Here is a 20,098-nt window from a genome sequence, read left to right as displayed (position 1 = left end):
GGATAAGGATGTTTGTCACCGTAAAAACAGTAGTACAGCAGCAACAAGGTAAAAACATTAAGACAAGACATTACTGATTTAAAACAAGACATTAAGTGCATATATACAAGATAAAACACAGGCATCAATGGCTTTAAATTGAAAAAAGTGCTTTGTTAAAGTGTCGTTTTATTGCCTATTTGTGTTTCTCTCCAGCATTGTCTGGGTGGTGGGGTGATGGAGGAAACCGCTCTGGGGATGAAGCTGTTCCTCAGCCTGTTAGTCCGGGTTTTGATAGTCCTGTATCTTCTTCCTGATGGCAGGGGTGTTACGACCTGGCTCAAAGGCTGCCACATAACGGAGACAAGACGAGTGATAAAACTAATAAATAGACATTTATTTAACGAACAAATAAACAATCGATCAAATGAAGCGCAGCCGTGTCAGCCTAGCGGAGTCGGAGAGGAGGAGCTGGGGCCTTTATACCTGGCACTCCCACCAGGCTCAGGTGTGTGTTGGCAGCTGATTAGCAACAACCCGAAAGACAGAAAGACAAACAGGACATAGACCCCTAGTGGAAGGGAGGGGTCGTCACAGGGGAACAAAAATGTGAGATAAAGGTTTCATGATGTACTGAATGGATATCAGTAGTCTGATGTAGTAGCGAGCTCAAATAGCGGCAGCTAGCAGTGGCACCTTTTGATGGCAGACTCAACTGCCACTAACTTGCCATTGAAGTTGTTGCTGTTTGGGAGAGTTGCCACTGAAGTTGCTGCTGTTTGGGAGAGTTGCCACTGACTTGCCACGGCAATTGCTGCTGTTTGAGGTAGTTGCCACTTACTTCCCACAGCGGTTTCCCCTGTTTGGGAGAGTTGCCATTGACTTACCGCTGTTTGTTGCAGATGCCACTGATTTGCCACGGCAGTTGACGCTGTTTGGTAGAGTTGCCACCAACCTACTGCTGTTTGTGGCAGTTGCCACTAACTTGCAATGGCAGTTTCCACTGTTTAGGGGAGTTGCCACTGACTTCCATGCTGGTTGCCGCTGCTTGGTTGAGCTACAGAGGCACCCTAAAGTATTACAATTTACAATAATAAAAAGCAACAAATCCTCACATCTGAGAATGGTTTGACAAATAACTAAAACGATGAATCAATTAACAAAATAGTTGCCTCTAAGTTGTCTGTTTGATTGACTAATCGATGCATTGACTGATTGTTTCAGCTGTAATGAAGAACTGACGCTTACTTTTGACATTTTGTTACAGAAATTCTCAATCCGTTCACATGAAACATATGTGCTGGCCACAACGGACCGAATAGTTCTGGATTTCGACAAATTTAGTGAGTAAATCGGTCATTGTTGGTGCAAAAGTGAACAATAAATATCTGGTTTTGGTACCCATCCCTATTCCAGAAGAGGCCGGAAAGTTGCCGAAACAAGCTGTTTCATGGATTTCCTAGTTAATTTGATCTGTAAATGTCGTCATCATTGTATTAAATGACATTTCATGTGATAAGTCGTTATTTATATGAGTTTACACAAGATAAAATGGTTCATTTTGTCCTTGTAGAGGAGCTTCAGGATGGCAGCACCCTCCACTTGTTTCAACGGGAGGACCAAGCTCTGGCACTGGCAACGGAGGAGCGCATCGAGTTTTTGCCTCATTACGATACATTGATCAAGGGCGGCATGTATGAGTACTACGCTACCTCGGGCCAGAAATCACTGCGTAAGTTCTGGTGTAATGCAAGTGCAAGTAGTAGACTAGAAATTAACAGAGACATTTAGCTGCATATCATCGCTCATAATATTTTTTTTTTTTTTTTTTTTTCCAGCATACGCACTTGCTGAGCTGATAGACAACGCTCTCTCTGCCACAGTTAAAAACACGGGATCGAGGACAATAGAGATACGGATGGTTAGTTAAGCATTTGCATATGATTTGCAGAACCAAATATTTAACCTCTCCAGTCTGTGCCTTCGGTTTACCTAAATAAGTCATGTTGACTGACTCTGTTGTCCAGGTGTTTGATGAGACTCTTGGGAAACCTACAGTGATTGTCTTGGATAACGGGTGTGGGATGACCTCGAAACAGCTCAAGAACTGGGCCGTGTACAGACTCTCTAAATTTTCCAGGGAAAAAGTCACAGTTGGAGGGTTGGTGTGCTTTTCCTACTTCACTTTCTAGCTTCAGTTTAGCCACGAATGTCCCAAGGTTTGCTTCTAATGTTGTATCTTTTTAATTTTTCACCACAGTAAGCAAGAGGGGTATGTCCGGCCTGATCCCGTCCCTCGTAGTCTCAACAGTGATATTTCCTACTTTGGAGTTGGAGGAAAACAGGCTGTTTTCTACATCGGAAACTCGACCAGGGTACGCCTTCTATGAAAATAGTTAAGAGCGCAACATTACCACAAACTGGAACAAAGACTGCCATAAATACTAATGTGGCTAAATTTAACCATAAACGGGTTTAACTTTGTTTTTTTTAGATGATCACTAAACCATTTGGCTCCCCAGATGTTCATGAGCTGGTTCTGTCAAAGGACGAGTTTGAGAGAAAAGAGAGGGACAAAGAGGATATTTACAGCAGCATCATTAAAAACAGGAAGGTAAGTGTTCTGTTTCAAACGCCTCTGTTCAGATGTATATAAGGAGACAAACTATCTCCGGACGGGAGAGTCATTTTGAATTGACCGAGGACTCTCCGGGCGTGTTAACCGACCGTATGACATGTGTTGCTTGTTGTAATAAACTTCGTTACACCAGCAAGAGCAGTGTCCGCGGATCTTCCTTCATCATCACTTCAACATCACTGTCGCTTGAAATATACGACACATGCACCAGCTATAATAAGTGATATATGTTTCAGTAAGATTTCTGCTCAATCAAAACTTCAATCTCTTCTGTTCTGTGTGACGTCTCGTCTTCCTCCTGCAGCCCGCTGACTCTTCACATGTGAATAAAGACGATGAGCGCTGCCTCCATGCCCTTATTACTGAGGAATCTGGGAAGGAAAGCTTCACAGCCGTGGTCATCACGGGCATCCTTCCTGAGCATATCGCCTTTTTGAAACAAGATTTTTTAGTGTGGACCAGACAGCTAGCGTGAGTTCAATCCCCCACACCGCCCGATATGTACTCAAAAGTCTGAACAGGTCCCAAATTGTCTACTTGGAATAATTCTCATGTAAAAAGTTCTGTTTTGTCCATATTTCAGCCACATCTATCACTATTACATTCACGGAGCCAACGGAAAGGACATGAGTAGCTGCTCTACAGGCTCGGATCATCCCTCTAAAATCAACATTCAGGTGAGGCTGCTGCTCTTAAAAGGTTTAATTCTCATCAAGAGTGACTTCTACTTCTCTTTCCTGCTAAATGCTTTGATACAGTCTCAGCTTAATGTTATCACACGACTCCTTTTAAACAGATCACTTTGCGCGAGAAGCCTCCCAAATGTCCCCGTGCGTTGAATCTGAAGGAAGTTGACGACGACATGCAGACTCGGTACATAAACGCTGCTGTCGACACGTTTGAGTTCATGGCCGTCCCTGCAGACGGAGGCACGGTGGAGGGAGTCATTCGGTATCATCCCTTCCTCTATGACAAGGAGACTTATCCAGAAGAGCCAGGTATTCTAACCCAAAAATATTAATTACACTTCATGACATTTGACAGATCTTTTTTTTAACTGCATGTCTCATTTTGGTCCTTTTTGTTTATCAGCCTCTGACGATGAAGATGATATTGATGATGAATCTGCAGCCCGGCATCAGGCAACACGGAAGAGGCCGATATTCGACTGTTTCTGGAATGGACGGCTTATACCGTACACCAAAGTGCCCGAGTAAACACTTTTCACTATTTTGTTACACAATTCTTTCCAATTTAAGTTAAAAAAAAAAAAAGAATAGGAAGTAACTCAATTCCTTAGTTGTAAAGGGTTATTCGCTAAATATGAGCTAGATCCAGCAGAAGCAAGTTAGCTTAGCTTAGCACAAAGACTGGAGGCTGGTGGAAGCCACTAATAATCACGGATTGCAATGACATTACGTACAGACAGACATGTTTCCCAGAGGATGAAATATAACTTTATATCATCAAGTCCAAGCTTAATTTGTCCAGTACTTAACTAATGACATCATATAAGGATCTGTGTTTAATGTTAACATGTGTGGCGACCCGGGGGATGTGGAGGCAAGATTCAGAGATAAAACAGGTGACTCAGAGACAGTAGCCATGTAACAAAAAGTGTCCTTTAATAAACAGGGTAAGGTAAAGGGGGATAGGGTCAAACTCGACAAGAGTCCTCCCGGTCGGGGTCTTTGGCCTTCGGTCTACACCCAGTGTGAGACGATTCATCCTGAGCTTGGGGATCCGCCTCCTGTGCTGTGTCTGCTAAAAATCAGGATGTAAGCATGATGACATTGGCGTTTAGCTCAAAGCGCGGCGGTGCCTTACTACCACAGACTGTTGATTTTTCTAACATTTTCGCCGTCCATTTGTGACAGGTTTGACTGGTGTTCTCCGAATAAAGGAGCAAAAGAGCTTGCAGAGTGTTTCAGTCGGATTTCAGGAGTGCTTTTCAGTGACGACAGATTCGAGGTCACCACGAACAAGCTCACCTTCATGGACCTGGAGATGAAACTGAAGCACAAGGACACCCTCTTCACACGCATTGTTAATTCCCAGGTGATCATATACCAATGCACTTCTTTAGGTTTAGAACAAATTGCAGCAATCAAGAATCGTCCTTTGTAGCGCCTCCCCCGATCATACAGCAAAAAGCACAAGACGGGAAGTGTTCAGTAACTGTGGTACACTATCGAGTCCATAAATAGGCCTATCACTGATGTTCTTTGCATGCTGTATTCCCCCTAGTCAGCAAGTGTGCAACAGGGAGGAAAGATCAGTCAAAGAACAGGTCTGCTGCTACATCCTTCCTCAATTTAAGGCGCTGACACAGGTTGAGAGTAAAAGTTCAGCAGCACAGCTAGCATAGGTTAGCCGAGGCTAGCCGACCTGCCCAGCACAAAGAGGCAATGAACGGAAGTAAATCAATCAATGTTGAAGAAAGTTCTGCACCAGCCAGCTAAACTCTGCCAGATGCTTGCACAGGAGTTGTTTAAGTCCAAATCAGAGGTCAAGCACCATCGAATATTGGACCATGAACATGACTACAATGCCCATGTTGCAGCTTTAGTCCGTTTTTGTTTTAATTAAAAAACTAAAAGAGCCATCATGTGTTGCTCAACTGTTAATTTGTATGTCCACAGAAACAAAGAGGCAACATTCAGAGGGAGTTTACGCAGTGGCTGAAAAACTGCCACGAGAAGTGGGACAAGCAAGTAAAGTTCTTGGGCTATACGGAGACCATAACACGGACAGAATTGACTAAGAAAATGCAGTTTCCCTGGGCGACGTTCTCTTCCATCGAGTGGGACGGCAAAATATACAAAACAGGCCAACTCGTGAGCATCTTTTTGGTTTATTTCTGAGTGTATATTCTGATTGTTCTGTATTCTATATTGACGCCTGCATGCTTCTTCATACAGGTGAAGTCTCACAAAACGGTGCCCATTCTGTTTGGTCGTGTGGTCCGTTTTCTGCTGTACGGAAAACATGACGACAGTGTCTTTTCCACGGGAGGAGAGGTTGAAGTGGTTCAGGTAAGGAGGGAATGATGGAGTTGTGATAAAAATATGACTTTCATGAGTTTTGCACGTCAGTTCTTTCCACTCTTTATCGTCTTTGTAGTTCAAGCCATTTCTTGTGCAATAAAGAAAAAAATGTATTCATGGAATTCTAATTCCATGATTAGTTTACTCCAGATGTTGAGGCAGTGTGGTTCACATTCTTCTTTATTCAATTTCTCAAATTATCCAATAGGAGGCTCGTACCTATTTGCTTAGTTAAATCCAGGTGGCGACTTTTCTTTTGGCCAGGCAGTGTAGCTTGGAGTGGAAAAATCTCCCCGTGCAAGATTTTAAGTCACCGGAAACTCTAAATCTTTACGTTAAAGTTGTATTTTTTTTACTTTTTTGGAGCCTGATATTGATCATTAAATATGTTTCCAGGAACCCAAAGCATATTACGACAAGGTAAAGATCATACCCATTTCCAAGATTGACAAGACCGCCACTGATGAATCCATCAAGATCAACATTGACAATGACTCCGCCAAGTAAGCAGTTCGGGGAAATGCTCTCATACTCCGAGCATCTAATCTTGTTTTTTTCAATGTATTTTTACCTCAAAGCAAGACGACTATATGTACTTTTACACAGCACAATCATCTCAATAGAGTGTTGCAGGAACGAGTCCTAAAACCCGGGAATGGGTGAGCCTTTAGCTTAGATGTTAGTGTAGTTTGTTTATAACAAAATAACGTAAAAAGTGGTGTTTGTTTAAGTATCATAAAAGTTTGTTTTCCACAGAGCTTATTTTATGTAATAATTCAAAATCAAATAGAAAAATCTTGTTGGCTTTTTGTCGAAGTAACCAGGTCGATGGTAACAAATACATGTCATCCCTGCAGCACTCTATATCCCATTTTTAGATGTGATTCAGTGGTAATGAATGTGTTATCAATTGGAAGTCATTTGTGTGATTTATGTCCCTCCCCCTCGTCTCCTTGTCCTGACTAGACGTAGTAGTAGAAGTCCGATGAGACTTCTTCAGCTCAAGTCCATTGTATTTGTTTGTTCCAGGCTTCCAGAGCTTCTGAAAGTGCACTGGCCAGAAGGGAACCCCTGGCCACAGAATGCTGCTTGTTCAGCCGGGAGTCAGTTTGGTAAACTGCGACATTGTTTGCACACCGCACCGACTCACATACTGCTCGTTGTTGATGATCACAACATGGTAATGTTGAAAAATGCCCCCCCCCCCCGTATCATTTCAGGGCCACTCCAAGTCGTCATTCAAAACAAGAAGGGAGAGTCGTTATCCATGATGCCGTCAGTGGGCCAGGGAACAGGGAAAAAACTGGTAGTTGAGCTCAAAGTCGTCTGGCACAGTAAGAAAATGGAAACGCAGTCCTCTAAACCTCTGAAGAGTTCAATCCGATGTTTAGATTTTTACTTTTAAGAGATAAAAGTTACAAGCGGTAATACAGTAAGACAACTAATTATTAGATTAGATTAGACTATTTAAAAGTAGGAACAAGAGAATTTAGGCTTATTAAATGTCTTAAAAAAATCTGTTGTTCCAACCTCATTTTCTTTCAACTTCTTGATTTTTCCCATCTTTCTAACTCTTTGTTGTTCAGCTTCTTGGTTTGTAACAATGTTTGTCTTCCTTATGTAGGTCCTAAAGGAGACGAAACGGTTCTCTATTTAAGTGCCCAACATTCAGCGAAGTGGGGTTTCTGGTTCAACAAAAATGGTAAGTTTCTTTTTGTTTATTATCTTTTCTCATTGTTGTAGTAGTGGTTAAATCGGGATAACTTTCTTCTTTTGTGCAGGGCTCTTTCTGCAATTAATATCTTCCCATTAAATTGATCACAGTTGCTATCTGACAAAAAGTGAGACACCACTGGTTCACGAGAAAGAAACCCGAGAAACGAAGACTCACAAACCACAAACGAGATGGAACAGTCTTCACTTTATTTGCTTCTATACAGAACAATCAAACCGAGTTTTCTCAAGAGCAATTAACTCAAAAAAAGAAATGTATTCCTTATTGTACCGTATGTCTAGGCGGTGGCCGTAATGCTGCATTCCATTAAGGTTGTATATCTGAATTAGGAGCTGGGAATGAAGTCACACCCGAGTTTACTGCGTTTAAAGTACGACAACTCGTAAAACTTAATGGGGTTTGCTTCAGCCAGGTTAGCCATCATTGCCATTAACAGTTGATAACAACACATTACGCAGGTATTTTGTGCATGCAAACACCTTTGTCACATGTTGACAGATGGGCGTTGGACAGAACTGTATGTTACTGCCTCCTTGGTTTCGGCAAGATACACACTCAATTACTTACTCATCTAATTCGCAGATGTCTAAGTTGTTTAACTTTTATTGACACAGAGGTCAGCAGACTGTTGAACGGGTTATACATCTTGTTTACAATGCAAATTCTGCTCCACATACACGCACAGATGCTGCCTGTAATTCGAGACACCAGTGATCTAACATTTGTGCCTGGAGTGAGTTAGATTCTGTGCTTTCTGTTACATTCTTTTGATACCCATAAACGTTCATAAGTTGTAGGGATTGATTTTTAATGAGCAGCTTCTTTGATAAAGCTCGAGTCTTAATATCTTACTGCTGGCTTAACTTCAGCTGACCAACGGTGAGACACCACAGGATCTCACTATCAGGAGCAAACACTTACAGACCACGATAGAGATTGGATTGTTTTCACTCCACGTAGGGAGAGTACAAGCAAACCGGGTTGTCCCAGGATCAACTAACTTCTCAATAGAACTACACATCATCCCTCTATACCCTTGCTTTGGCCTGGGTCTGGGTGACTTAACTGTCCCTAGAGACCCCGGGGCCTCTGCATCCCGGCCTCTAGGCTCCTGAATTAGGCACGCACCTCCGGTTGCTGCTTATGCTTCTTACATCTGCTCCTTTCCCCCTTTTCCTATTCCCCTGAGTATCCTCCCGTTGCTATCGCCCAGGCCACCGTGCACCCTTTGCTGACCAGCCAAGTCCCACGTCGACAGCGAAACGACTGAGACGGAACGCGGAGGGCGACAATAATCGCACTAATGACATTCTTTCATAACATTTGGGCTACGGACCTCGGGTTCCTGTCGTCTTAATGATCCATTTCTAGCTATCCAACTACGTTCCCTCGTCTCCTCTAAAACCATCACGGGTGGGGGGGGCTCCACTGTTGTCTGACGGCTCCCGTTCTCTGACCACCTGTTTCTCATTCACGCTCTGTGCACACAATCAAGCTGTTGTCTCTTTACCTGTGATTTTAAAGGATGGAATGATTCATCAGTGGGCATATACTTAGTAAAGGTGATTGGATGACACATTCAAACAGTGAGGACATGTCAGATTAGTGATATGAATACATGAAGTTACATTCAATACACACACACACATTTTTTTATTTTTTTTGGTTAGTTGCACAAATAAATTAGGATTTATATATTTAAATGATTTACACCATTTCTTAATTCATTTTCTAATTTTGCAAACATTTTGCAGACAATCTGACCAACCTGGGGAAGCATACTCTGTCCCTAAACACCAAGATAAACGAAACTAATGCTTCCATCTTTGGAGGCAAAGAGCTTCCAACCTACGAACTCAAGTTCACCATCAACGGTAAGTAAAACCACAACACTTCAACTGTCACATTTCTTATCATTTCTAAACACCCTAATCCCACACGTCCACTGTTTATTTATTTATTTATTTATTTATTTTTTTTTTTAATTCTCCTTCTCAGCGGGGGCTGCCGAGAGTTTCGTTGTTGGTGAAGTGAGCGCCACTCTTCACGTAGGAGTGCCATTCAACATTCCTCTGCTTATAAAAGATGGTTACGATCACTCAGCGAAGCCGCCTCCTGATCTCAAACCTGTACTCAAATGCAGGTGTGTCACTCCGCTTTGTTTTAACGTCTACTGTCGTTTGAAAAAGTTAAAACCACAGTTTTGTTTCCTTGGTTTTCAGTGGACGGCTTACTAAGAAGTCACTTCTTTTCTTATGGCTTGAAATGTTTTGACATGTGCTTTTATCTAACAGCAGTTTATGTAACTGATTTGAAAGCTTATCATAAATCCTATCATGTCTTTGCTAGTAAGCTCTAGCACCATTATTATTATTATTATTATTATTATTATTATTATTATTATTATTATTATTATTATTATTATTATTATTATTATTATTATTATTATTATTATTATTATTATTATTATTATTATTATTTAATTAGAGGCCTGGATCTGAGTTACGAGAATGTGGACACCAGAGGGATCATGTTCACCATCAGAAGTGTCAAAGCAAGAGGAAAAGTCCTGAATCACCAACGATCACAGGTTAGAAAAACAATATGCCTCCTATTCGAAGACATTAGTCTGCCTACTGACTCGAAACATTCATGCAGAAGTAACAAATATGTTGCATAAAAGAATCACAACGCAGTACGAGATGCAAACTTACAAAAAGATACATTTCTCGTCTCAGCCTTGTAGATAAGAGTACAACATTTGACACCAAGAGAAATTGCTTGAGACCCAAGAGAAGAGACAGAACTGCTTATCCTCCAACTGTTATTTTGCAGACGTATGACCTGAAAGTCACCCTGCCTGGCCTGAAGACAGACACACAGACGATCAAGATCTGTCTTCTTCCTGGTAGGACTGCACTTACTTATTCATCTATAAAAATGAGTGTAACCTTGAAATAATGACAGATGTCATCAATCTGTTGGCTACAAACATCAAGATAAGGATCATACCACAATCCTGTCAGCGGTGCTTTTTTAGCATTTCTCTGTGTAAATAATCATCCTGACAGTTTATGTTTATTTGATATGGACATCACAGTAGCATTAGCTCTTAAGCAAGGAATATAACTGCACACGCATACATCTTTTTTTTTTCTTCTCCAAAATTTTTCAGGTAATCCACATTCCCTCCACGTGACGCCAGAAGACGACCCAATCACAGTAGAGAATGGAAACCCTGTCACGTTTAGTTTTAGAATTCACGATGAGGCTGAAAACATCACTGCTCGCCCCAAACAGATCGTTTGCTGCCAGGTACTGTATGGGTGTGCATTAAATGACATATAATCTGAATAAATAGAAAAATGATGTTGGTTGACTTATCCTCATCCTTATATTTGCAAATCAGGTTCAGGGGTTTCCATTAGTGGCAATCGACTGCAGCGCCACAGGAGCCGGACAGCTTGTGACGAAGCCCATAAAGCTGAACATAATCGATGGAGAACCACAAAACCTCAAAGTGAAGTTTGAGATGCCCGTAAGTTAAAGGCTTTCTGTTTCGTTGAACATTCCCAGATTAAAACTTTGGTTGTGACGTCTCCGCCTGTTCTTCGTTTCCCCGCAAGAGTATGAAGAAGATCCCGGGGGTCGTGAGGGAGCTGAAGGTGGTGCCCAGCACAAGGGTCTCCCGCATGGAGCTCTGCAGTGAGAATTTGGTGCTGATAAACAAGGAAACGATAGATTGGCTGGCTGGAGGCTCGCTGGAGAACCTCTTCTATAAGCTGTATGATGAGGCCGGTAGACGGGTTCCTCCCACTGCTGAAATAGCCTCCATGATCAAGGTGTGGCTGATGTATATAGTAAAAACACGTTTCTGCAATTAATCATTCACTGCATTTGAACATTTCCCCTCTTATTGCTGACTTGTCACTGTTCACTGTGACTATGTTTAAGGTTAACTGGACAGGAGATGTAAATGCAGAAGATTTGGTCAAGGGGAAGCTGCCTGACTTACAGGTGCCCAAGCAGGTGCAGGCGGCGCTCTTCTACCAGGTGTCCTACCAAGACCAGAGTGTGTCGGTCTCCTTCTACATAGTGTAAGACACATACCCGATTCAGTGTTGGCAAGCTTAAAGGTGCTGTATTTAAAAGAGCATTAATATAGCAGCAAACAACTTTTGTGTGTGTGTGTGTGTGTGCCCTTAGGTTAACACTGCTCTGTCAGCATTGTTGCTGTTGTTTCCGCTCTAAGCACACTTAGCTGCTGGTCGCCGGTAGCAGCTAAGTTCCTCAATCATAGATATGCTCTGAATTTGGGAAATATGCTTCTTTCAAGAGTTAGATGAGAAGATGCACTCATTTTATTTTTTTTAATGATAAATATGCATGTAGTCTGATAGCTTAGCATAAATGGAATGGGAGGGAAATCGGCGCCTCTGAAGCTCACTAATTAACACATATTTCCTTTGTTAAATATGTTAAAAAAGTGAAGTGTAATGATGACACGTTGTGAAAGAGCCAAGCTAGCACATTCCTCGTTGCCGGTCTTAATGATGATCTCCAGGCTTCATCTTTAACGGATAGATGTGGGAGTGGTATTGATTTTCTCACCTAACTCTCTGAAAGAAAGCAAATAAGTGTATTTCCCAAAATGCCAAATATTTCTTTTGATCTCCACTTTTGAGGTCTTCATCCTCTCATTTTGTTTGTAGGCCTCGTCCGGATGAACCAAACCGACTCAAAGCAACTCTGCTCCAAAACACAGTGAAGCTGGGGGAAATCCTTCCTGGAAACATCAGTGAGTATGAACCTAAACTCCCAAAAAAATCTTGCTTTTGAGGACAAGGTTGCACACTGGATAACGCGCATCTTTTTCCCTCTGCAGGCTTGGAACTTGTTGACCAGTATGATAATGTAACCAAGACACTGACCTCCACCTGTAAGAACCACATGACTGTGGAAGCTGAGGGTCTGGACAAATCGGCCATCGCCTTTGTTTGGCAGGTGGGAAAAGACACACAAACTAAAAGGAAAACTTCATTTAGAATTCAGAAATTAAAGGAATTGTGTAGCACACAATTTTAAAATCACTCTTACTCCTGCATACTGAGTCAGCCCTGGTGAAGAGGTCACCTTGCTCTTGCTCTCTGACCAACACACCATAAAAATGCCAAGCACGGCCTGATATATGCATGTTAGCAAGGTAATGAATCTTGAATTGCAGGAAAGCCCCCTGAGATTAAAAAGTAGTCTCTCTAAATTCCTTCTCTGCTTGGCATCAGAAGCATTCCTGATGGTGGGGGGTGCCCCCGAAATGGAAAGTTTTTTTTTTTTCATTTATTGCTTGGACATTTCCGTCCCCTGTGAATTTATGGTGCAAGGGCTTTGTTGTAGAATGTGAGCAGCTTAGTGTGCGCTTATTAGAAGTCTGTGTTTTCCCCTGAAAGGGGGGGGGTGGGGTGTGTTGGTGTGTATTTAATAAATAAATAAAAATGCTCTGTACTAATACAGTAGTGACATGGGCTATTCTGCATAATGAGTCCTCGAGGTACATTCTAATGCTCATAAATACTTATTTACTGTACTTTTACTTAAGTAACATTTTGAATGCACGACTTTTACTTGTAACGAAATATTCCTTAGATTGTGTTCCCAATATTTGTACTCAAGTAAAGCATCTGAATACTTCTTCCAAAACTGTGTAAATGTTCCTAAAAATCATTTCTGCTGTCTGTTGAAATCAGGGGAGCAGCAGCTCTGTTCTGGTGAGGGGGGTGCAGTTCCAGTCCGGGCCTCTTGGCCCCAGAGAGTTGTGCTTCACCTACAGGAGCTTTGTGAAACACGTCACAGTTAAAGTGACTGCTGGAGTCCCTGCACAGCTTAAACTCATCAGTGGGCCGGCGAAGGTAAGAAAGGACTTTTACTGTACTTACTTTAGGGACGAGGGCATTAAGACGCTGACCCTGGTTGTGATTCCAGCTCCGTAACATACTTAAAATGTGTCAAAGCACATCTTTCTTTTGTTTGTTTCTTTCATACAGCCTTTGCAGGTGCTGAATGACCAAGGCATCGCCACACCGTTTGTCGTCCAACTGTGTGACAAGTGGGGAAACCCAACTACAGACCAGAGGGTCGTGGTGAAAGTGAACTCTTCAGCCCCGGCACTGAAGGTTCGCTCGACGAGCAATGCAACACGTACTTTAATGCTTTTCAAAAAGTCAGCAAGAGATATCGAAGTGGAAACGATGTAAAGAGATCATCTTGTCGCTGTAGGTGACGGCAACTGTTACTTCACAACCCGTAAACGCAGAAGGGAAAGCCTCTTTCACTATAAGTAGTGTGAGCGGACCAAAGTAAGTGTCCCTCTATAATACCATACATAAAGGGAGCCTTTGTTATCATCATAATGTAATAATGCTGCCTCAAATCAGGGGTTGTATCATCATTCAGCCACATTTCCAATACTGTGTACATACATCCTGAATTAGGACACAGCTAATGTCCCACCAGTCACTAATGGGAGTGTTGTTACCCTGTTGTTCCACCAGGGGGCACTATCAGCTTGAGTTTAACGGTTCCCTGAACCAGAAACCCATCCCTGGTTTCATAGTGAATCTCACTGTCATACCGGATCCCAACAAACCTGTCAGCCTGTCGGTGGAGTATAACACCAGTGCCGTGTTTCCTGCTGGAGGCCGCTTCCCAGGTTTGAGTCTTAATCAAATCTCTATTTTATTCTATTTTTATTTTACTATATGCAACCGGTTTATGCAAACTAAGGGAGATATATGTGTGTGCGTGTGTGTTCAGTCTTCTCGGTGACCGTGGTGTCTGATGAGGGAAGTCCGATGACGACTTTTAACCCCGCCGCTGTGTCCATGTTGCTGTCAGGAAACACGACTTCACCAACGGTGCGTGACTTACTATCGAGCAGAAGGACTGTCCCTGACTTTTTGTTATCGCTTTTCTTTTAAACTGCTACTTCTCTTGTCTAGGTCACTGAGCTGAAGTGTAGTAAACCCATGAAGAATGAAAAGAATGACCGTTTTCACTTCAGGTAAAATGCTTTTGCATCCTGTCTGGTTCTGTTCTGCCTGAGTTGTTGCAGGATGTTTAAAATGTCCGAAGCCGCTGACTGACAACTTAACTTCGCCTCTGAGGGCGATCAAGATCTCTGGGGCACAAGTAGCTAGTTTACGCTCGAATAACCTTTTTCTTTTTCAGCTAATAAAAGGCTAAAACGTCATCAAACGATAGCTCAAGGGTTCCGAGATTGTATTCCGGCCAATGACTGTTTACCTGCCTGCAACCAAAGCTCAAACATGATTGGTCAAAACTGCAAACGTTAACCAGAGCGCTACCAAAACCTTGTCCAGATTCTGCAGATATCCGTTTATAGAGATTAATAAACACGTAGCAGACATTCGGAGCTAAGCCCAGTCCTCTGTCTTTTTAATGCACTCTGGCATCTTGTTTACTTTCAAAGCACAAAAAAAAGAATTATTTATTTTTATGGTCAAGAGTTGGTCGATAAGATTGATGGCAGTACAGTATATATGAAGGTACTGCAAGCAGCCGGTTAACTTGGCGAGACCAGAAAAGTTTGCCTTTGTTCAACGGTAACTATTCCTTTAAGAAATGTAAATATGTCTTTTGGTTTTCTTTCACTGCAGAGATAAAGAGATCCCAGAGCATGTTGGGAAGTACACCATCCAGTTTTCTCTACGAATAGACCAAATAAAAGTCCTGCGCAGTAATCTGGTAATCACAAGTTCTTTCCTCACATCCAACAGCAACGATACAAAGCATGTCTGTTTTAAAAGGAAAGTGGTTGTTCGTTGAGTTGAGGCCTGTCTCCTAGATTTCGATAAATGTGGTGGCCAATCAACCTGTCAAACTGGGACCCGACTCTCAGCCACCAACCCCAGTTGTTTCCGACAGCAAGGTCATTGCCAACCGAACCTTGGTGGAGCAAATGACTCTGAAGATAATGGTGAGCATGAACGTTTACGTATGGCAAAAGAACAGAAACGGCTTTCCAGATTCATTTTAAAGCTGTAGTTTTATAGAGTTGCTTCGACTGATTCCAGGATTCCTATGGAAACCCAGCGGGTCAGGACCTGGACGGGAAGGTGGTCGTTTCTATAAAGAACTTCAGTGGCGACGGCAACAAAAACCTCCCGCTGTTTGAAGGCAAAACCAGCAGCTTGACGATACGCTTGGTGGAAGGACAGGCCCCCGTTAATGTGAGCAACCAACACCGCTTTTATTTTGGAATGATGCACATCGCACATATGATAACTGTATCATTTATCCTCCACAGAGGCTGCTTATCATGGAGAACAGCCCCGGTGAGAATGGAAGTACATACGTCCTCCTCTTCAAACCTGAAGTGTTAATGGTTCCCTCGCCCCTCGCTCCCTTTGAGCTCCCCTTCCATTTTTACAATGGTACGGCATGAAAACACTTTGAGATCTGCATCATGTTTCACGTATAATTAGATTGTCAGCAGTTTAAAAGCAACGTTTATGTAAATGAGTCATTACATTTTTTTTTTCATTTTAATTACAAAAATGCCATTTTCCTCACTTTGTCTGTTTTTATCTTATTATTTTTTTTTTTTAGATTCTGAGAGCCAACGGAAAATGTCTGAGCTGTCCAGGAAGAAAGACCAGCTCACTACTTCTATTACTGCATACAAAGAAATCTTTAATACATATGGAGAACTCCTTAATTTGCTGACCTGTAAGATTTCGTCTCTTCTTTTTTGTCCAAATAAGCCTCAATGCAGTGTGCTACCGGACAATTGTGTTGTGTTCAAACAAGATTTAAGAACTTTGGTTTGTTTGCAAAAATAATTAATAATAATAATTGTTGTCCTACTAAAATTATTTATTTTTTATTTAAATGTGGAACTTTCTGATCGGAGATTAAGAAAACAAAACCGTGAATCAGACCAGACATTTAAAAAAAGAAAACAGCTTTCGATGCTTGGTGTCACAGACTCATTTAGAGTATTTACATAACTTCTGTGCTTTATTTTTGTGTCTGCCAATATTTGTTTGAAATGGTCTCTAATTGCAAGTACTTCTTCCCTCATAGCTCATCACCTGGATGCAAATAAAAAAGAGGCTGAAATTCGAAATGAGCTGTTAATTAAGAAGGTGGAAATTGCCCAAACTGTACGTGTAAGATCTTAAATCTATTTCTCATTTTTATACGTGTGTGTGTGTGTGTGTGTGTGTGTGTATATATATATTTAGCAGGGGATCACATTTGCATATTTGTTGTTCTTTGTAGATCCCGGATATTGACAGAGTCCTAAAAGAAAAGAGAACTGAAGTCGACAGGATCCTGAAAACACCCAGAAGAGTTTGCTCCATTCGTGATCACTTCAGCGGGCAGCAGGATGTTTTGGGAATGGTAACATCAAAGAAAAGCAGGAGTTTTCTGTTGGCTGAGCACCTTAACAAACCCATAGTGTAATTTCAGGAAAGGCTGACCTCCATACAGATGTGTCCAATCAATGTTTGTGGTAATCTGTGAGAGAAGCTTTGGTCGGACTGAAGAAAGTACGTTTGCCCCACGGTTTATTCTCACCCTTTACCTTCTGAATACAGGTCGGCCACTTGGCGTTAGTGCAGGATGACGATGCTGCGAGGGTCGTCTCCTGGCATATCAGGGGCGACATGGATTGTGTCATCACCAAAACGACCGCGGCAGCGCGAAGGATCTATGACGACACCCAAGGGCGGCAGCAGGTTATGGGCCTCGACAGTGTTTTTGTGCAACAAGGCAACAGGTAATCCTTCTGTGTTCCTGCACATCTGTGTTTCTGTTCACACACCATCTTTTATTTCTGTGTTGGTATTGGTGCCTGAGTAGCTTTCCTGATGGGATTCCTGTGTGTCCTTGATTATAGTTTTAAATTCTTAAGCAGACTTCTGCTCCAAGCCTCCCAACAATAGTAATTTAAAGATCTTGTGGCACCTCCTCGTTGAACAGACTGTTTAGAAAGAAGGAAGCTCAACGGAGGATCCTTCCTCTTGTGGACATGCAATGAATGTCGTGTGTACAGAATAGAACAATTACTGTATGGACAATCAGGATGACTAAATAATAGATTGTAAAGCAATATGAAGTCCTGTTTTCATTCATCACATCAGATGCAGTTCAATTCAAACGAAATGATCATGCAAATGAATGCATGCTTTAAAATGTGGACATTAAATGTAAATGAACGTTCTGAATTTATGATACAAGACTTCAGAATCTTTTATTTATTAAGTACAGATAATGGTGACTAAAATGATTACTATATAGAGAGCAACTTCCTCTTGATGACGGGTACTTAAAGCACGTTTTGACAAATGTCATGCTAACCATTTAGCAGCCCATGCTGCACAGTTTTAGATTTGACAATGAGTTTTTCCTATTTGTTGGTTATGTTACAATAGTGTTGCGTTTAAATCTGCACCACTTTACTATTTGGGCAACAAACGCTTTTGTTTAATTATTTATTGATGTACAGATCAATACAGTTTTTTTTAATTTGTATTAATTAATTTAGTTTGATATAAAGTATCAAACGTTTGAGTAACAATTTCTGAAAGCTGAAGGTGGCCTCTCCCTGTGTCTCTTCATCACACCAAGAGTTTCACACGAGAGAGAGAAAAGCAGCAATTCATCACAAATGAGAAGCTGAAATTAGAGAAAGTTATTTTAAATAATTGATTTTTAAAAGCTATTCTAAGAATGGATAAATAGTTTAAGTCATTTTTCAAACACAAATGATCTTGTTCCAGCTCCTCCAATGTGAGGATTTCATATTGCAGTAAACTGAATGTCTTTGAGTTTTAGACTCTGTCTTTAGGCATGTTTTATGTGAATTTATTTATTAATTTATTTTTTGCATATTTAGTTTTTGCTGAGGAGCTTTAACTTAAAACAATTTTCAGATCGGCTCAGCAGTCTCTCCACTAACATTTGAATTGCTTGCAGATCGATGCCACACATAGGAAATGGCCGCATGCTCTTTGATCCCCCTGGGAACCCAGTCCACGCCAGGAACCTCCTGTGTTACCCCCACGACCGGGAGAGCTGCAACATCGGTGAGCGGCCTCGGATGGATTTCCCCTGCTGAGTTTAACATGGCCTCGCTGTTGTTCTTTCATTGCAGATTTATATTACCATGTCCTGTGGGTTTTTTTAGAGGGTTCCCAGGTCTGTGTGTTTGCTGATGTTGTAGTATTTCCTACATGCCCCCCTCTACTCCTGTTGAGTCTTGGGTAATTGGTTCCATCTGGGATCCAACCTCGCAGGGGTGGAGGGGTTTTCCCATCGGGGGCCCAGTCGCTGGAGCAGAAACTTAGTCTCTTTTGCAACATTAAAATGACTTTTAATACAGGGATTTTCTGTAATTTTTGGGTTATAATTTGTTTACGTTGAAACACAAATGTATCAAAAGCCATCTCAATTAAACTCTTCGGTCTCCTCCTATAATCTCCTCTTTATGAATGTTCTTCAGCAGTAAATACGTTCTGAATGTTTAGATTTGGCTGAATGTTTCCTGCTTTCTTTGCAGCTTTTAAAAACATCCTCGGAGACACTATTCTGATTGATGACCTCGACTCTGCAAACAGCTACAGAAAGGCGGTGAGTGATGCTCTCGCTGGTGGAGGTGTGCCAGAAATGTACTGTGTCCCGTGGTTATTCTTCCTCTAAATGTGCCGTTTCTTACAGGTGGTACAGAATAAGTGTCCGTGTCCCACCATCCTGACCAGACAGGGCGACAGGATCAGTGCCAAGGGCAAGTTCGGAGGCGCACAGAACAAAGCCCCACCGATCCACACTTTACAAGTGTTTGGAGCCCCCCTCCCACAACAATACTACACTCTAAAGGAACACATAGGTGACGTCACTCACATTTCGAAGTGTGTTTTTTTTGTAGCCCTGTTCAGTCGGATTGTGCTTTTAATTCCTCTTATTTTATTGGACAGACCTGCTCAGCAAGCACAGGTCAGCTCTGGAGAAGAAGGATCAGGCAGAAAAGGAACGTGAAGATCACTTAAAGAACATAAAGTCTCCTGAAATGCTGAAAAAGCAACAAGAAATGGAGGAGAAGATGACACAGCTGAAGGAGACCGAGAGACAACTTTGTATGTTTGTTAATCTGGTTGAAAGAGAATTCCTATTCAAAATGGGTTTTTTTTTAAAATTCTGTTAGTATTGTTGATTTCTAATTTGTCTGTATTCTACTTTTAGTGTCAACCCCAGTGAGACCGGTGAAACGGGGTCTTGAGGGTGTCGGTGGGCCATCCGGCATCGCTCCAAAGAGATTAAAATAGATGTCAGCATAAGAGGTGGACCAGTCCAACCTGATCTCATTTTTGAGCAACTGGAGTTTTTGTAATTGATTTATATTTGTGTTTTTATATGTTTTAATACTTTTATAATAATCACAACAGCTGACAAAGTTATATGCATGGAATGATTAAGTTCAAAGAAAAACTTTATTCTTTCTTTAAAAAAAATATATACATATTTTCTAAGATTTCTTTTGCCTGTGTCATTATTTCTACACAATAATAACGTCGGTAACATACACAACGTTCAAATGGACCAATATCGTAATTTGTGGCATCTGGGCAGGGAGGCATTGAAAGGCGCGCGCATTTTACGCACGGGATGATTACGGTG

At 41.7% G+C, this 20,098-nt stretch overlaps 1 protein-coding gene across 1 annotated transcript in view; it reads left to right on the top strand.

Annotated features, from left to right (window-relative positions):
- Positions 1-19,952, top strand: part of smchd1 (structural maintenance of chromosomes flexible hinge domain containing 1) — a 22,627-nt gene extending 2,675 nt beyond the window's left edge. Inside the window, exons 2-47 of the mRNA XM_079181706.1 lie at positions 1,247-1,322; positions 1,553-1,711; positions 1,818-1,900; positions 2,007-2,140; positions 2,240-2,354; positions 2,474-2,593; positions 2,922-3,088; positions 3,201-3,294; positions 3,414-3,615; positions 3,710-3,830; positions 4,495-4,675; positions 5,260-5,454; positions 5,539-5,652; positions 6,061-6,167; positions 6,694-6,776; positions 6,885-6,998; positions 7,289-7,366; positions 9,154-9,273; positions 9,398-9,542; positions 9,887-9,989; positions 10,235-10,307; positions 10,575-10,714; positions 10,809-10,937; positions 11,026-11,241; positions 11,354-11,496; positions 12,112-12,197; positions 12,285-12,403; positions 13,144-13,305; positions 13,441-13,569; positions 13,673-13,752; positions 13,948-14,105; positions 14,210-14,310; positions 14,395-14,456; positions 15,073-15,160; positions 15,261-15,392; positions 15,490-15,645; positions 15,723-15,849; positions 16,025-16,144; positions 16,502-16,581; positions 16,700-16,822; positions 17,020-17,201; positions 18,401-18,510; positions 18,984-19,054; positions 19,142-19,310; positions 19,399-19,557; positions 19,664-19,952. Coding sequence (XP_079037832.1) covers positions 1,247-1,322; positions 1,553-1,711; positions 1,818-1,900; positions 2,007-2,140; positions 2,240-2,354; positions 2,474-2,593; positions 2,922-3,088; positions 3,201-3,294; positions 3,414-3,615; positions 3,710-3,830; positions 4,495-4,675; positions 5,260-5,454; positions 5,539-5,652; positions 6,061-6,167; positions 6,694-6,776; positions 6,885-6,998; positions 7,289-7,366; positions 9,154-9,273; positions 9,398-9,542; positions 9,887-9,989; positions 10,235-10,307; positions 10,575-10,714; positions 10,809-10,937; positions 11,026-11,241; positions 11,354-11,496; positions 12,112-12,197; positions 12,285-12,403; positions 13,144-13,305; positions 13,441-13,569; positions 13,673-13,752; positions 13,948-14,105; positions 14,210-14,310; positions 14,395-14,456; positions 15,073-15,160; positions 15,261-15,392; positions 15,490-15,645; positions 15,723-15,849; positions 16,025-16,144; positions 16,502-16,581; positions 16,700-16,822; positions 17,020-17,201; positions 18,401-18,510; positions 18,984-19,054; positions 19,142-19,310; positions 19,399-19,557; positions 19,664-19,746 — 5,709 coding nt within the window. The 3' untranslated portion in view covers positions 19,747-19,952. The remainder of the gene's footprint in view (positions 1-1,246; positions 1,323-1,552; positions 1,712-1,817; positions 1,901-2,006; positions 2,141-2,239; positions 2,355-2,473; positions 2,594-2,921; positions 3,089-3,200; positions 3,295-3,413; positions 3,616-3,709; positions 3,831-4,494; positions 4,676-5,259; positions 5,455-5,538; positions 5,653-6,060; positions 6,168-6,693; positions 6,777-6,884; positions 6,999-7,288; positions 7,367-9,153; positions 9,274-9,397; positions 9,543-9,886; positions 9,990-10,234; positions 10,308-10,574; positions 10,715-10,808; positions 10,938-11,025; positions 11,242-11,353; positions 11,497-12,111; positions 12,198-12,284; positions 12,404-13,143; positions 13,306-13,440; positions 13,570-13,672; positions 13,753-13,947; positions 14,106-14,209; positions 14,311-14,394; positions 14,457-15,072; positions 15,161-15,260; positions 15,393-15,489; positions 15,646-15,722; positions 15,850-16,024; positions 16,145-16,501; positions 16,582-16,699; positions 16,823-17,019; positions 17,202-18,400; positions 18,511-18,983; positions 19,055-19,141; positions 19,311-19,398; positions 19,558-19,663) is intronic.
- The last annotated feature ends 146 nt before the right edge of the window (positions 19,953-20,098 follow it).

The sequence above is a fragment of the Pholis gunnellus genome, assembly GCF_910591455.1.
Source record: "Pholis gunnellus genome assembly, chromosome: 20".
NCBI lineage: Eukaryota > Metazoa > Chordata > Actinopteri > Perciformes > Pholidae > Pholis > Pholis gunnellus.
Note: the sequence above shows the minus strand (reverse complement) of the source record. Positions and strands in the feature narration are given on the sequence as shown.